Source organism: Globicephala melas, chromosome 1, assembly GCF_963455315.2.
Source record: "Globicephala melas chromosome 1, mGloMel1.2, whole genome shotgun sequence".
NCBI lineage: Eukaryota > Metazoa > Chordata > Mammalia > Artiodactyla > Delphinidae > Globicephala > Globicephala melas.
The window spans coordinates 123,371,789-123,388,512 of record NC_083314.1 but is presented as its reverse complement, the minus strand read 5'-3'; the positions used below and the strand labels follow the sequence as shown (position 1 = coordinate 123,388,512).

The window sequence follows — 16,724 nt, the reverse complement described above, 5'->3', positions numbered from 1 at the left end:
GTTCTTTTGTGGAAGATGGACCATAGAACAAATCTACCAGTTCTTACAAAGAAGGCAACATATTTTTAAGAAAAGTTGCAAAGTTATGATACCAAGGCAATACAATGGCATAACATATACAGTAAATAAGAATAAAAGTACAGTTATATGTGCTGATATAAAAAGATATTCAGGATACAGTGTTAAGTGAAAAAAGCAAGTTGTAAAACAAAAATGTATCATGTTTCCATCTGTATATAAAAATAAGGTCTGTATATATATAATATATGAATGCACTTATATATGTGTGTATATAGAGAAAATTTTCTGGAATCATGCACACAAAAAAACTTTTCCACAGTTATCTATCTCTCAGGAAAAAGAATAAAGGCCAGGGAAGGAAGCCTTTAGCTTTCATCTTATTCTCATCTGTTCTGTATAAACTTTTCAACCAATCTTTTCTAAGAAAAAATTTTTTTTCAAAAACCTTAAAATGTCTATTACCTTTGATCCAGAAAGTAAACTTCTTGGAACCTAGCCTAAGAAAATAATTATTAATTTCAAATTATCGTAGGTAATAAGATACTAGAGTACTACTAGTAGTAGTAAAAATAGGAAAAATAGGGAAATGTTTACATTATGAACAAACCACAGAATGGAATAATACACAGACATTAAACATATTCATGAAGATTACATAATAACATAAAAATACTTATGGTATAAGGTTAAGAATAAAAAGCAAAATATAACATTTTATGGAAATATGAAAACATAACTTGTAAACTCTAACTTTAGAAATAAAAAGACTGACCATATGTTAAAGGTGATTTTTGTGTGTGATAAATCTATAGATAATTTTAAGCCATCTTTTCTCTATTTTCTAAATGTTATTTCATAAGCTGTTAATGAAAAATAAACACTGATAAAGAGGTTTGGTACATATATTAGAGCATAAGAGAGATAAATAATCATAAACGTTGTCATCTAGTGTTGAACCCACCTCAATGAAAAGATAATAACAAAATATTTTAAAATTATAGATGTCACCAAGTCAAGAACACAAGTTTCCCATAATAGTTGAGAAAAATAATAAACCTATACACTCTTCATTTCACAAATCCAGAGGGGGGAAAATAAAACCCACTCTCGGGCTTCCCTGGTGGCGCAGTGGTTGAGAGTCCGCCTGCCGATGCAGGGGACATGGGTTTGTGTCCCGGTCCGGGAAGATACCACATGCCGCGGAGCGGCTAGGCCCGTGAGCCATGGCCACTGGGCCTGCACGTCCGGAGCCTGTGCTCCGCAATGGGAGAGGCCACAACAGTGAGAGGCCCGAGTACCACAAAAAAAACCTCACTCTCTTCCAAGTGATATGATCCTAGTCGAATACTTCTGTTATTCTATTTATCCCCTAATTTCAACCTATATCATGTGCATCTTATTTTACAAAAAGTTGTCTACTTCCATAAATCCAGGTAAACAATCTAGTTTTCTGAAGTGGAAATAAAAGAAATACTAGTAATAATGTCAATGTTGCTACTGAACTTTAACATCCGTACCTTTTTGGTCAGCAGTTTGCCAAATTGTACAAATTTTCTAGATTATACATTACATGTACCAGAATTGAATGATAAAATCCAAGATCAAAAATTTGAATTATTTTATAAAGGGGCTTCAAATGTATGGTAATAAGAATCTTTACTCACATATGGCAAAATCATTTTGAAAATTTTGGGGGTCTTAATGTTATAATTCTAAGGCAGAGGTTGGCAAACTTTTTCTGTAAAGGGCCAAACAGTGAATCCTTAGGGCTTCGTGGGCCATAGGGTCTCTGTTGCAACTACCTAACTCTGCCCTTGTAGAGCAAAAGCAGCCACTAAGAATATGTAAATAAATAAGCATGACTCTAGTCCAATAAAACTTTATTTTCTGGCACTGAAATGTGAATTTAATGTAATTTTCACATATCACATATTCTTCTTCTTTTGATTTTTTCCAACCTTTTAAAAATGAAAGAAAAGAAAAGAGAAAAAAACATTCTTCACTCACAGGCAATACAAAAAGAAAAGGTGGTAGGCCAGATTTGGCTCGTGGGCTGAAGTTTGTCAAACTGCTCATTCTAGAGTTTTTGTTTAACGTATTCCAAGGTTATATCCCTTGCTACTTCCTGCTGTTTGGCATGCTTTATCCTCCTCCATTCCACCTTCAAAATCTTATCTAACCTTTAAAGCCTTCCTCAAATATGTCCTTCACGAAAACTTTCAAGGTGACTTCATCAAATGAGTCTTCTCTTCCTTTGAAGCCCCATAACATGTGTACCTTCTCTGGTTTTACATGTGACTACTGACCTTGTCCAGTTATTGGCGTGCCAAGCCTTCCTCTTAACATTTTATGGAAGGAACCCTCTCTTACACATTTCTTATTGACCACAGTGCATAGTAGAAGGTTAATGATAATGACTGAATGGAAAGATAACTATTCAACATCCTCAATTCTTAGCTGTAGGTACCAGTGGTTTAATAACAGCTTTTAAGTTTCTAAAATAAATGTTATAGACATTAAAAGCATTCATAAGTTTTCAAACGTAGATGAATTTTAGTACTATTAAAATGTGACAACAAATTTTACCTTGGAGTCAAAAAGAATTCCCACCATGTTGGCAGAGTAGACAGATGGGAGAGATTAGGGAAAGGCCTGAGATACAAGTTATAGGGCACAGCGTACTATGTGAGAGCCAAATAGCTGCAGGCACAACCGGCCATCCACAGGACACAGCTCAATCCTTTAACTGTCCTCCTAAGGTTGAGAAAAGTATCAGACCTTCCATGTGTCTAAGGTACTGGGGCCTGATCATCCTAGGACATGCTTCAAGACTTTCTATGTCAAATGGAACTGCCTAACACACCCAAGAAACCCCTGGATCAGAAAGTTATTCCGTTTCAGAGAACTTAAAGTGCAGTTTGGAGTTTTCTATGAAATTTTTATTTAACTATAAATTCCTATTGCACAGATAAAATTGGAAACCTTTAGAAACTGGCACCACTCTCCCTGAATTCAAATCCTAGGAATGCTTCTTATTAGCTGTATGATGCTTGACATCTTAACCTCTACAAACCACAGTTTTGTCATCTGTAAAAAGGAGATAATGATAATAGAACCTAACTCATGGGGATATTGGGCTGTTGTGAGGATTAGACGAGTTAATATATGTAAGTGTTTAGCACCAGCACATAGCAAGCACCTATCAATGTTAGCTACATGTACATATAAATGCATATTTGGATAAGAACAAATAGCATTGCTAATACTAAATAACTTCTAAAAAGCTACACACACCCTTGCCTTCAGACATGTATTGTGCTTTATTTGATTCTTGAGATAGAACTGTCATAGGAAGGAATTTACAGAAAATAGGAAACAGGCTACTTAAGAATTATCAAGTAATTTTTTAAATGCAGTAAAGGAAAACAAGCTGAAAATACACGTATGATCATGTGACACAGAGAGAAATAGGAAAAAGTTGAATCCCTCCGGCATTATCACAATAGTATTTCCCAAGCTTTGGCAGAGTGCAATGACCAAGATCAGCTTCCATGCATAGAGACAATGGCAGGTCAACTCAATGGCCATACTTACCACCTTTATCCATCCTACGGGGACCTGCCTTTTTGTCCTTCACCTTAGCAGCGCTTCCTTCCCAAAGGTTACTCTTACTCTTTTCCTTGTCTTCCTTGGAAACATGTTCCCTGGACTTCTCAGATAAGCCCTCTGCAATCACTCGGGTTCCTTTCTCTGCTTCTTCTTCAAGAACATTCTCCAAGTTTTCCTCTATTGGCAGAGGCTTGGTCTCCACATCTACTTTTATTATTTCTTGGTCTTCAGTTTCGATTTCTAGAGAATTCTCAAGTGGAAGGTGGGTTTTTCCTGGCTCATCATTTTCACTCAACTCCTGGGAAGATGGACTTCGGACACTTTCATTTGGACTGTTCTCAGTGTGGGCTTCCCTGTCCCCCAGTGCAGATTCATCCTCACTGCAACTAGAATATGGGTGACTTTTGGATGAGGTTGATGAAGCAGTTCTTATATCTACAAAAATTAAAAATGACAACATCATTGCTTGTCCATAAAGGGAAATTTAATAATAATAATTGTGGGAATTATGCTAGTAATTAATCATACTAAAATTTTTAATATAGTTTAGTAGATTTGATACCCTTTCCCCATATAGTCCACATAATCGTCATGATAAAGAAAGACCTATGTAATCTGTGAGTCTATACAATTTTCAATACGAAGTCATATTTAACTGAAAACCAATTGTATTTGTTTATTTGTTGAAAGCCATTTCACTGGAAAACCTTTGTTAGTATCTATTTTGTTACAGAAGAAATTGAATAATCTTTCACTTGTTCAGCAAGAGCACTTATCTCATTATCATCTTGGATGTATCCACAGTATTCTCTGTGCATAAAGTTTACATTTTTATCTACTGTAACACCCGCCATACTGGTACACCCTGGTAGCTCGGTATGGTAAGAATATCTATGCATTTGCATAATACCTAGATACTTAATACTTTGAGATAATGCTTGTGTGTGTGTGTCTGTGTGCATGTGTGTGTGTGTGTGTGTGAGATCTGGTCTTTTTTATGGGTTCCCCAGAAGCAGACACTGAGATGAGGATTCATGTTCCAGTGATGTATTAAAAATATGCTCCAAGAGAAACTCTTCTGGGTGTGGGTAAAGCAGGGCAGGGAAGGGAAGAAGTCAATCAAGAGAGCTATTTCAAGCAACATCTCAGCCTCAGCCTGATCCCATGGGAACCTCTGAAGTCTAAATTATATTAGAATTTTTCTTCCCTTGAGGAAGGAGCTGGGCTTCCATACTCTGCTCCAGTCAGACATAGCTACAGGCCACCCTGGGGGGAACATGAACTCTTGGCACTCCCTTGCTCTTTGTGCCTGAGGGTGAAGCAAACCCAGTAGCCCAGGGCTGTCCTCTGAAGAAGACAGAGGATGCAGAAGCTGGAGATGGGCATACAGAATCGGCAAAAGAGATTCTAGGCTATCTATGCAGTACATTGATGTGATGCTACAGACATGCAGTCTGGAAACTTACCAGAGCCAAAAATGGTTGCGTATTTATTACCCACAAAAACTTTTTAAAATCTCCAAGAAAGTAACACACACACACTGACTCTGTAAGGAAGACGCACTGCCTTGGGCCAGAAAAATACAAACTTGCCTTTCATTTTTTTTAACCAAATAGACCTGTGTTTATAACTTTTTTATAGAATATATTTTTCAAATGAAATAGCCCATACTTACAAGCTGCTTAGCTTTTTTGTTTGCTCCTCTCTGTGTGCTCCTGATTCTTTTTTCTGTTTATGTTTCTTTCTGCTTGTCAGCTACCCAGATGGCTGTAGCAGCTGAGGCAGAGTTTAAGGGAAGAAATACCTGTCTTTACTCTTATCCTCTTCCCTCTAGACCCAATGGCTCTCCATGACAGGGCTTAGCATTTTAAGTATAGTCACTGAGACATACTGAGTTCCCACAAAGATGTGAGAGATTCTACACAGCAGTAAAAAATAAACTCCAAAAAGCCTTTAAGCAACAGAACCCCTTAAGTACAATTCCATTTGTTCTTATCTTCCAACTACCTTGACAGGCACCAGATGACCACTGTTTCTTAAAGGAATCACATACTTCAGCCACTCATTCTTTATCTCCATTGTATAAGATCTGGATGTGCTGTCTCTCGGTGGGGAACGTACAGATCAAGGACAGTCGTTCTCTATCTTATTTGTACTAGTTCAGAAATTTCAGGGACTATGATTTCCCCCTCTCTTAAGCATCTCACATTTGTTTTTTAAAAAAGAAAAACAACTCCCAGTGTGCTAGTGGTTTGTTTGATCAGTGGTTTTCATTAATTGCACAATTAGCTAGGATACAATGTTATAATGGTTCTGCACGTCCAAAAATATCCGTATCTACCATCTGAATGTTGACACCAGGACTCTCACTTTTGGCTCTGAGAGTTGTTCACATAATTTAAAAAATGAGTGCTCCTCTTTCTTTAGCAGCTTCTATTAATTGTATTATTTTATTTCAAAGGCTGAAACATGCTCTGGTTCAATTTTGAGTCAGTCCTTAAGAAAGATCAGGTGAATGAATGGCCGCTGAGTGGCAAGGCTACCTGACCTCCCATAGAAACTCATTTCAGTTTTCAAATTTCTCTCTAACCTCCCTGTATAATTTCATTTCACTCTCATTTCTCACTCTCATTTTCATACAGACACTGGGGCCAGGCTGTGCCTACAAAAAAGCTCAAAATGCTTTAGGGCCATGGAATGGGATTTTCTACACTAATTTTATATATTCTCTTAGAAATAAAGTTTTTATGTGAAAACTTTCATATAAAGGAACGTTTTATATAAAGGAATTTTAGGGCCGATATGTAAATTGTAATTTTTGTTTTTCATTAGGAGGGAAAAAGTTGTCTTGGAGGTATGTTAGGAGACAGCTCTGCCTCCTACCAAATTCCATTTATCTCTCCAGTGCTCCCTCCAGGTACTGATGCTAAGAATCTGCCCTTGGTCTTCATGGTAGGGACCTGATCTGCACCCACTGCCTGAGTCCTTGGCCAAAGCCAGTGTGTTTGGTGCCATGGTTCTACACCCTAAGTAGGATCTCTGACTTTTCTCTTTCCACATTCAATCAGTCCCCAATCCTTCACTGTTTTCTCTTTTCATGTCATCATAACTGTTCATTGATAACTATTCCTTCTTTTCCATCACTACTATTTCACGCAACACGAACTTGAGAGAAAATACTATCTTTTTCTGTAAGACAAACTTAGGTGTTCCAATCATGACTAAGCTACTCATTAGCTTTGACTTTGGTTATGCTACTTAACTTCTCTAAGGCTCTGTTTTCTTGGCTATAAAATGGGAATCAATTCCAATTATTGCTCTCCATAAATCATTGCAGAAATTACCTGATAAAAATTAATCTCACCAAATCAAATAATCATTGCTTATGATTTTCAGTCTTCTCTCTCTGATATCATACATGATAAGTATATTCTAATAAATTTCTTTCTTGTGATTTCACCCTGTATATCACATTAAGCATAGTAGTCACAGTTACCACTTATTGAGGAAAAAAATAAAACCTGATCATGATTATGCACCTACTCTGTACCAAGCACTGAGGTAAGCACTTTACAAACATCTCATTTAATCCCATGGAGTAGTTAGTTATCTTCTTTTTCTAGATCTAGAAAGTAAGGCCCACGGAAGTTAAATAATACCCAATGTCCATTAGCTATAAAGGAGCAATTTTTGTAAAATACTTCTTTTGTAATGACCCATTGTATTAAAACCAAGACCACTCTATCTGCCAAAAGGCCTTCAAACAGAGGGCACCCACTGTCATGAACCCACTATTGCTTCTCTTAGCTAGATTTCCACTGTTACCACTCCAGGATGACAAATGGAAAATAGTTTTACATATTCTACTATATATGTATCAGTAATCTCCACTGTTTGCACTGCCTGCCTAGTCAATTTGATATACACCTGACCAAAGGTACCAACCACACACACACACATCCATAGTCAGCACCAGTCCAGCAAATTCAGGATGAACTCTGCTCTCTCTCCGTAACTGAGGTCCTGAGTTGTCCTCCATCTTCCTAGCCACTTACAGAGATTCATTCATTCACTAAATGCACATTGAGCACATCCTATGTTTCAGGCAATGTTCTGGTATTGAGGACACAATGGAGTAAAAAGCAGGCCAGATCCCTGCTTCCATAGAGATTACACACTCTAGACAGACATTGCTTCCTTTGGCATGAGTACAATAAATCAACTACACATATTTATTAAGGTATTTGTTCATCTCTTAACAGTGACCATGGGTAGCTCTCTCAGAAGCTGTTGTACTCTTATTGAGATCCATAGCTACATAGTTTGTTTTGAACCAGTGACAAGTCCTGACCTCAGTTTTCAATCATTCCTTCACCCACTAGCATGATGCATTGTTTTACTACAGTTTAAATTCATTATTTCCTCCACTAATGTCCTGATTTTAACTACTTTGTTTTTAGCTTACTAGCTTGAAGCCCATAGAGACACCTCGATTTAAGTTCACAAACTCAAATATGAAAATTCAGTTAAAAATTTAGATCACTCCAATAACACACCATGTATCTCAACCCAGTGGACCCAATACTGCTCTGAGTTCTAACACAAATTATGTCTCTTTCCCAATTCCTTGGTCCAAGTTTTCACAGAAAAATCTGCATAAGTGTCACACCTATTTTCTTCAAATTAGCCTTGACATATGAATTTTTATGTCCTACTATTCCTTATATTAACAGTTGTAGATTATACTCATGAGTTCACTAAAATCTGTTCATATTTATAGTAGATACTGTGGTTTGGTCAATATTTTCATGTACAATAATACCTGATTAGACAAGTGCTTTGTATTCAATAAATATCATCAAATGAGTGTATGCTTAATGACAATAGAAGCAGAAATCACTGAATTCCATCCATGAACAGTAACTAGTTATTTGGTGTAAGGGAGAACATATGTCCTCATACTGGTAACTCATTATCAATTTACCAATGAGACAAATATATACATTACTTTGTATATATATATATACATATCTAAAGTGAATGCAGGAGGAGAAGAAGAAAGCTTAAAAGTTCCTCCTTATTTACCTTTAACTGGATTTTCTAAATACTTAAAATACCAAGAATATAATCAAATCATGTATCACATTTTGCTGCTTAAATCTTTTTACATTTGTCCATTAATCTAGTCAACCAGCCATGCATTTCACAAGATTTTATTGAGTGCCTCAGTAGTGCCATCACTATGTACAGGGCAGATTCAAAACTGTAGAGAAATACCTCACAGAAAAGTATTTTATGTGAACTAAAAGATGATGCTGCATTTAAGTATTCACCTGAAAGCCATGACTTCCTATTTCAACAATCCAAAAGTGAAGATGAATTGAGGAATTCTTACAATTAAGAAAAATTAAAATGTGACTAATCATGCAAAACATCACAGACATAGATTCTAGCCAAAAGTTGCCTACAATCTTCCCTTAACCCTCTCTGGTCCGAGGAGGAGTCAAGTGACACTGAAGTCCACAGAGCGTGGTCTCATAGCATGTACAATTTCAACACAGAAGGAGCAGGCTTCCCTCGTATGCATCCCTTCAAGCCCATATTCAGGCCCAGAAAGGAAGAGTGAGATACTGGAAGTCAGTAAATCAAGTAAACAGAATATTTTTGTGATTCTGAGATTTTCAAAGTCTTTAAGGCCTACTTATTCAACAGACTGAAAAATAGCACAAGTAAAATACTATCTTTCTTACTAGAATCTCCCCTTCCCCCCGTTCTCTTTCTCACAAGGAGCTACTTAGTCTTTACCTCTTACTCATAGGTACTATCATCCAAATTGTCCCTAAAAGTGTATTCTCAGCAACATGACACTTTTCCCCTCAACTTTATAACATTCATCTACGACAATATATTTTCAACTGGTGAATTAGCTCCTGGGGTTGCCAACACAAACACAGAGAAAAGGAATCTGTCATTCTTTTTAAACGATGGGAAGTCTCACACATCATTCCTAAAGCAGGGTCCTCTGTTAGTGGGCACGCAGTCCCTGGCACTCCATCACTTGCAGGCTGCTCAGCACAGTGTATTCATCAAGGCGGGCCGATGCAATTGCTCACTGGCAGTTTAAATGGGGCCGACTTGTCACAAGAGTGACAGCCCGGGCAATTGTTTGCCCTCTGGGAACAGGTGCAGGCAGGTTCAAATGAAACACATCCAAACACTAACAGCGAGATTCTTAATCATGTCAATAAAAAGGATGTACCAGTGTCTAGGATTCAGTGGTCACAATATGCCTCTTACACTTTTGAAGATGAAGTGCTTTCTGGCTTTTCAATAGATTGTTCCAAGGAATCTATCATGTCATTATCATTTTTAAAGCACATTTCTTGTTTGCTGGATGAAATATCTAATTCTGATACTCCTCATGCTACAAAGCATGTTTTTGAATAACACAGGGTCAGGTTATCAAAATAAAGGGTTGGAAAATAAAGGAGCCTGGTGGTGGAGGAAAGAAACAGTAGTAAGCAATGAAATTTTACTTCAGAATAATGGCAGAGTTTTAATGTAAATACTGAGGATGCAAAGGAGCTCTTTAAAAGTATTATTTAATAACATCCTTATTGAAAAAACAAAATAAAATAGTTAGCCAGTTTAATTTTTGGCTCTTAAATCTCCCAACATTGTGGACTAGATTTTATATGTTCTGATAGCTTTCATTACACATCTATTTAAAATATTATATGTTCTATATCTACATAATGCAGCTAACTCTATACAATGTTTTTAATAAAATTCCAGTAATAATCATATAGTATAAATGTAACTAGATATCGTGGCACTAACAAAAGTATTTTAGTATTCTTGGTGTTAATCAAGTAACTGCTTAATATTCACAAAGTATCTTTAGGAAATTACCTCTGTGAGGAATAACAAAGACAACATACAGTCCTAGCTTTTGTAGTATAATTAATTTGTGTGTTATTAAATTAGCTTGAGGGGCAAAATTTAATACACATGAAACAATGAGTGAAAAATCAACTACTGAATGATAGAGTTTCATAAAATAAAGAGCTCAGTGAAGGCTGCCGAAGTAGGAGAGTCTCATGGAAGAGGAAGGGGATGAATTGGAAACAAGCAAAAGGCCTGGAAGTGGATTGGGGGAGTCAATCCAGGAAGGAGAGAGGTAAATTTGGGTAAAATTAGAAAATGTCCATTTTAATTTCCTCCGTTTAAAAGTAAAACAAAAAACAGAGGCTAAAAAATAGGATAAGATGAAGAGCTCAAGGTAAATGCCTCTAAAATGTACATTCTTAAGGAAACAAAATCCTTTTACTGGGGGGACTTGCTTTAATTTTAGATAAGTGGACATTGGCTGATTTGGAGAAATGTCATATTGTTTTTTTCCAAAATCCAGGCTCTGAATTTTGCGTCTTGGCTCTACCAGTTTCTGGCTGTGTGAGTTACTCAGTCTCATCATTTCCACGTTTCTTTACTAGTGAAATGGAGATTAAAAGTACCTGCTTTTTTTTAAGGTTTTTTGAAGTAAATCAGATAATTCATGTAAAATATTTAGCACAGCACTTAGCACAAAATAGTCTTAATGAACAATACCTATAGGATACCTTTTTAAACATAAGATTCCAGTTATTTAAATGCAAGTAGTATTCAGTGTTAATGTTGACCCATCACTATCAGTTATTCAATAATTACAGGTCTAAATGATTAAAGCCTTCCCTTGAAGTAAGATTCAAGTACTGCCTACATCCTTGTCTGCTTAAACAGAAAAAATTACTCTATCTTGGAAAAAAATCCATTTGATCCCAAGAAAGCAAGTTGATTATGCAGTACAAAAATAATCCCCAGATTACCATATGTTGAAATAATGTACTGACCCTTTGTGAAATCAATATTTGATAATTCACCACCATTATTGAATAAATTAAAAACTGAGTCCTTCTTTGTTCTGAACCGGTTATATTTATATGCAAACACACTTTCAATCTTTATCCAGGTCCAAGTCACTTGTATAGTTTCTTTAAAATTTGATTCAGGTGACATCACTTTTCCATAGAATTCTTAAACTTTTTCTATGTCATATAGGAATATAAACTTAAATCCAATATTCATATTCAAAATGAGGGGAAAAAGCTATGTTTCGGCATGCCTAGAAACATAAAATGTAACTATTGAGAAATTAAAGAAAAGGCCTAATTTAAGACTTTACAAAAATTTTTCAATGCTAGATCATTAATATAGAGTAGTTCTTTCAACTATAATAAAATGGCAGCAAAACTTGTTTTCAAATATATTGCAAGTTAAAATCACTCTAATTTTTCACATTGTGCTTCACTCTTTACTCTGTCAGGAAGTTCAGGATTAAATTTTTAGTTCAAGCATAGTCATGGTCTCATGTGCAGTTCCTAGTAAAATTATCTTCTTTCTTACTCTAAATAATTTCTGTTCTTTATTTTATTGTCTTGTATATGTCTGCATGAAATTTTAGAATAGGTTTGCTTGAATTCGTTCTTGAACAGAATAGAACTACAAACTAAATATTTGTTCTTGTGATTACTTTATTTACTCTTATTTTGTATAATCCCTATGTATTCCTTGAATTCAAAATTTTGAGATCTTATACAGAAAAAAATTTGAGAGGTGAAAAGAATGAGGAAAATTGACAGCAATTCAAAAAGTCATCATAATGTTACCTCATTCTCTAGTCTAAAGCAAACTACAAAGACATACACATACTTAAATATAAGACAGGGTTATTATTATCACTGATAAATGCCCAGAATGTACCAGGGAAGATATTTTATTTACTAAGACCCACATAGCCTTGGCCAAACCCTTTCATGGGACAAAGCCAGAAATGTTTTCCTTCTTTGGACATTATTTTGGTAATTTAAGGTGTTTAAAAAGGTCTTAAATATTTAAGATATGCCTCAGATAATGAGGGTTTCTTTATCTACCCGAAAAGCTCTGTATTTTCCCTGTGAACATTCAGAGTCGTTTTAGGTTTGAAGATTATAAGGGGTAAGCTTTGCCAAGAGCAATAATCCTTCCATAAACTAATATGTCAGCATCTGCATTCCAGGTAAGTTAAGAAAAAAACATGAACATAAGGGAGGAATTTTCAACTTTTCCCTTAATTGAATGGGAGCTACTTTTCATTTTGCCAAAGCCACAAAAATGGTGTATATGTGTGTGTATATAAGAGGAGATAGTTTGAGATGAAAAAAGGGTAGTAACTTTCTACGTAAATAGAAGATGTGTCACTACAAGCTTCACGTGACACCCTGCTGAAAAATCCCAGCAAACTAAAGAAAGAGAAAGGATTGAAGAATGACTCCATAATTTGGATATCTATTGGAGAGGGGTTGATCAGCATCCTTGGTTAGGGAACCAGGTTCTGAACAGTCTCTTAAAGAAGATTATCTCATTAAATATAAGGAAAAGAAAAGTAGTGAGTACACTTGCTAAACAGCCTATGTCAAATGATAAGCTAATCAACTTGCCATGTTTATCCTCTTCCAATTCACTCTCAGAGCATCCATCAACCTCATCTTTCACACTGTCATCAGCATCTGATGCCTTCCACGAGGTTTCACTCTCCTTTTCAGCATCTGAAAGATCTTTTTCATCATCTGAGGGTGACTTTGGCATTCCATTCATTGGATCATCAGCCTGTCCTTCATTAGCTTTCTCATCTTGTTTCTCCTCATCTGCTTCGAAATCTTCTTCATATTCTGAGAAAAGAAAAGCTCCACTATGAGAATGAAAATAGAATCCCTAATACTTAACCCATTTCATTTTAATGAGAACTTTGACTCCATTATCCTCTCCTCTCTAGGCTTTTCTTCACTTCTTTTTCACACAGTTAGTGAACATGGAAAACTAATAGCAAATGATCAAAGATTGCAATCAGTTACATATACAAGAGCAGTAAAGAAATGAAACTCCAGGGGCTTCCCTGGTGGCGCAGTGGTTGAGAGTCCACCTGCCGATGCAGGGGACACAGGTTTGCGCCCCGGTCCGGGAAGATCCCACATGCCGCGGAGCGGCTGGGCCCATGAGCCATGGCCGCTGATCCTGCGCGTCCGGAGCCTGTGCTCCACAACGGGAGAGGCCACAACAGTGAGAGACCCGCGTACCGCAAAAAAACAAACAAAAAAAAAGCTCATTTACAAATGGACATCATCATCTACAATAACCAAAATGGACAAGAGAAGAACTTGATAGAAAACAATAAATTAGAAATAAATTTAAAATGAAGAGAACAGGATTATAATAATGAAAGTTAATTTGGAGACCCAGTGAGGCCATATTTTATAGGAAGAATGTTCAAAAGATTTGGATATCAAGTTAATGAATAGTGAAGTGGAAAATATTCAATTAATCAAGTCCAAAGGCCCTGAGAAGTAACACTGTGAATAGCACATTCTTTGAGAGAACCAAATGGACATCAAGAAAAGGCATTATGAAGGATTCTGTATCTGGGCCAGAACTGAAATCATATGCATTATTCATCCCTACAATCAATAAAATAATTACATTCCAAGGATAAAAATTCTTATAAAATAGAATATTCCTGTCACAGTCATAAATTTGCTTCATTTCTTCAGAAGTGTAACACATCTGTAGCAGAAAAAGGAAACTGTCACATCAGATAAACGCCGTCTGTCCCTTGTGGTTATAATTTTTCACCTTTCATATTTAATTGTTCCCCTTTTTCTTCTGCCAAAAACTAAAAATCTTGAAGTGACAACATGCCAAGGATAGAGAGCAAAAGGATTTCATGCAGAACCAATTAAGCAAATAAACAATTATCTTTTAAAATAAAAATTACAGGAAAAATAAAGTTTTCCCTATTTTGTGTGTTTTAGTTATTAGATAGTCTGGCTTCTTCTCCAGCAGTGGGGGCCTTTCGGGTAATTACTTGAGAGCTGTCCACTCTGCCACAATGAAGGAAACTTAATTTAGAAATGCATGCCCTGTGCATATGAAGAAAGCTCCGTTAATGCAGAGAAGGGATGAGGGCGATGTGAGAAGAAAAGTGAGATCAGAAACTGTAATGAAAAAAGGCAAACAAAGAGAACTCACCACGAGAAAGTTTTCATGAAAGAGATTTAATATGGAGAAAGAGAAATGTGAATCAGTAGAACAAAATTATAAAATAAGCAAGAAGTTGAAAAAATTAGTTTATATTGCATGATGGAAACAAGACATACTAATAAAAACAAATATTTTGATTCAAATATTTCAGGCCAAGTAATGGGATAGCTTCTCACTTGGTTTAGTCAGCTGTCAATCAATAAGACTTTATTGAGACCCTTCTATTTGGAAGAGGCTAAAATTGCAAGATAAAAGACATTACAGTAACACAACCCCTGCCCATCAAGGAATCTCCAATTTTTGTTGAGGAAATAAGACGTAGGTACACAAGAAATACTGTACTCATGTTAGAAGAGTTTTTATACATGACCCTCAGTAATGTTCGTTTTAACACTATTGGGTTCAATTGCTGTAGATTTTTATATAGGACTCATGATTAATTATGTGCAATAGTGTCAAATAAGTGGAATAGAGTCAAACAAGGGTGGAAAGTCATTTGGAGATTGTGGAAGACTTCCTAGGAGTGGTTGAAGTTAGCCACAGAATTCACACACAGAGAGAAACACATTAGAAACAAGAGATATTTGCTGCTGGTCACAAGATAAGCAGGGCCAGACAGTACATGAGTAAATTGCTGCAAGTCCATCAACAGTATTACAGCGTGGTGAAATATGAGGGTTCTGGAGTCAGGCTGTCATGTGTCCAAGTACCAGTTAAAGCACAGCTGTGTGACCTGTCAATTTGCTCAACATCTTTAAGCTTCAGTTTCTTCACCTATGATATGGGTGGTACCTGCCTCACAATGCTATGGGGACTATTAAAAGCAATAATCCCTAAAATATGCTTAGTATATTGCCAAGGACAGTAGGCTCCTAATAAACGTTAGAGATTAGTAGTAATCATGATTGATTGGGGGTGGAGAGAGTTGGTCATAGAATAGGAGCAATCACACACGATATGTGCTTTATCGACAGCAATACACTTTAATGGAGCCACCTGGTTAAAATCAGAGTCGTACAAGTGTCCACAATTAGGACACAATCACAGTTATATTATTGAAGCAGACCATAAAACTGAAGGATCATGTAGTGAACCACAAGAACAATCCCTGAATCCTATTTGGCAGGAGCTTCAGTGTTTTCTCTCAAAACACGAAATTCAAGGCTGCCCTGGCTTTGTTCTATCATCACATTTAAATATTAGCCTTCTATTAACCAGGAACACTGCATTAGCATCACAGCTCAAAGCACACCTCCTTTGTCTCATCTACTCGTGTTTTCAATATGAATGAACTAGTGGCATGCTTTCTGTATCCCTTTTCATAATTTCTTGTTTCCTCATCTCATCTTTCTTCTTCCAGAGAAGGTAATTAGCTTGTTGTTTACCATCCCCACTAATGAGGAAGCAAGTCAACGCGAGGTCAACATCAATCCCTCCGCAGCTCTCCCTCGCTGACCTCCTCACAGGCTTCTTGCTGCCCTGACCATCAGCGGCTGTTCTACAGAGAGCTGAAGCCTTGCTCCACTGTTTCTTCTTTCCTTAAATGGAAATGGGCATTTAAAGTCCATTAAGGAGCCAACACAGAAGGAAGAACTTGGGAAAAGCTGTTTCATAGTCATAAAGTATGCTACTCATAGCACAGGCCATGTTGGTTTAAGAAAAAAAAATACAGAAATTGAACATGGCCTAAATAAACATACCTGTATGTTGTGAAAGTTAAAACACGAAAACACATCCCATTTGTTAATTGCTCTGCTGTTGCTATTGTTATCTACAGATATTGTAAAATTTTCAGTTTAAGATAAGAATAAAGACTAGAAAGGATCATGGAGAGAGGTAAGCTGGGTCAAAGTGTTAGGAGGGAAATCTTTTTTAGATAGTCACATTATTTCAGTAATAAACAGATATAAAGTCCAATGCTGTAACAACTCTGTAATTATTTTCTTGGATTTCTGAAACTGTTGGGCGGCAACTAGAGAAGG

General features: G+C 36.4%; 1 protein-coding gene across 4 annotated transcripts in view; it reads right to left on the bottom strand.

Annotated features, from left to right (window-relative positions):
* The window catches only part of ERICH3 (glutamate rich 3), a 112,600-nt gene that overhangs the window by 20,772 nt on the left and 75,104 nt on the right, over positions 1-16,724 (bottom strand). For all 4 annotated transcript variants that reach the window (XM_030865960.2, XM_060304261.1, XM_060304260.1 and 1 more), the window contains 2 exons: positions 13,146-13,376; positions 3,616-4,065 (listed from right to left, as the gene is read on the bottom strand). In XM_030865960.2, the coding sequence (XP_030721820.2) occupies positions 3,616-4,065; positions 13,146-13,376 (681 nt within the window). The remainder of the gene's footprint in view (positions 1-3,615; positions 4,066-13,145; positions 13,377-16,724) is intronic.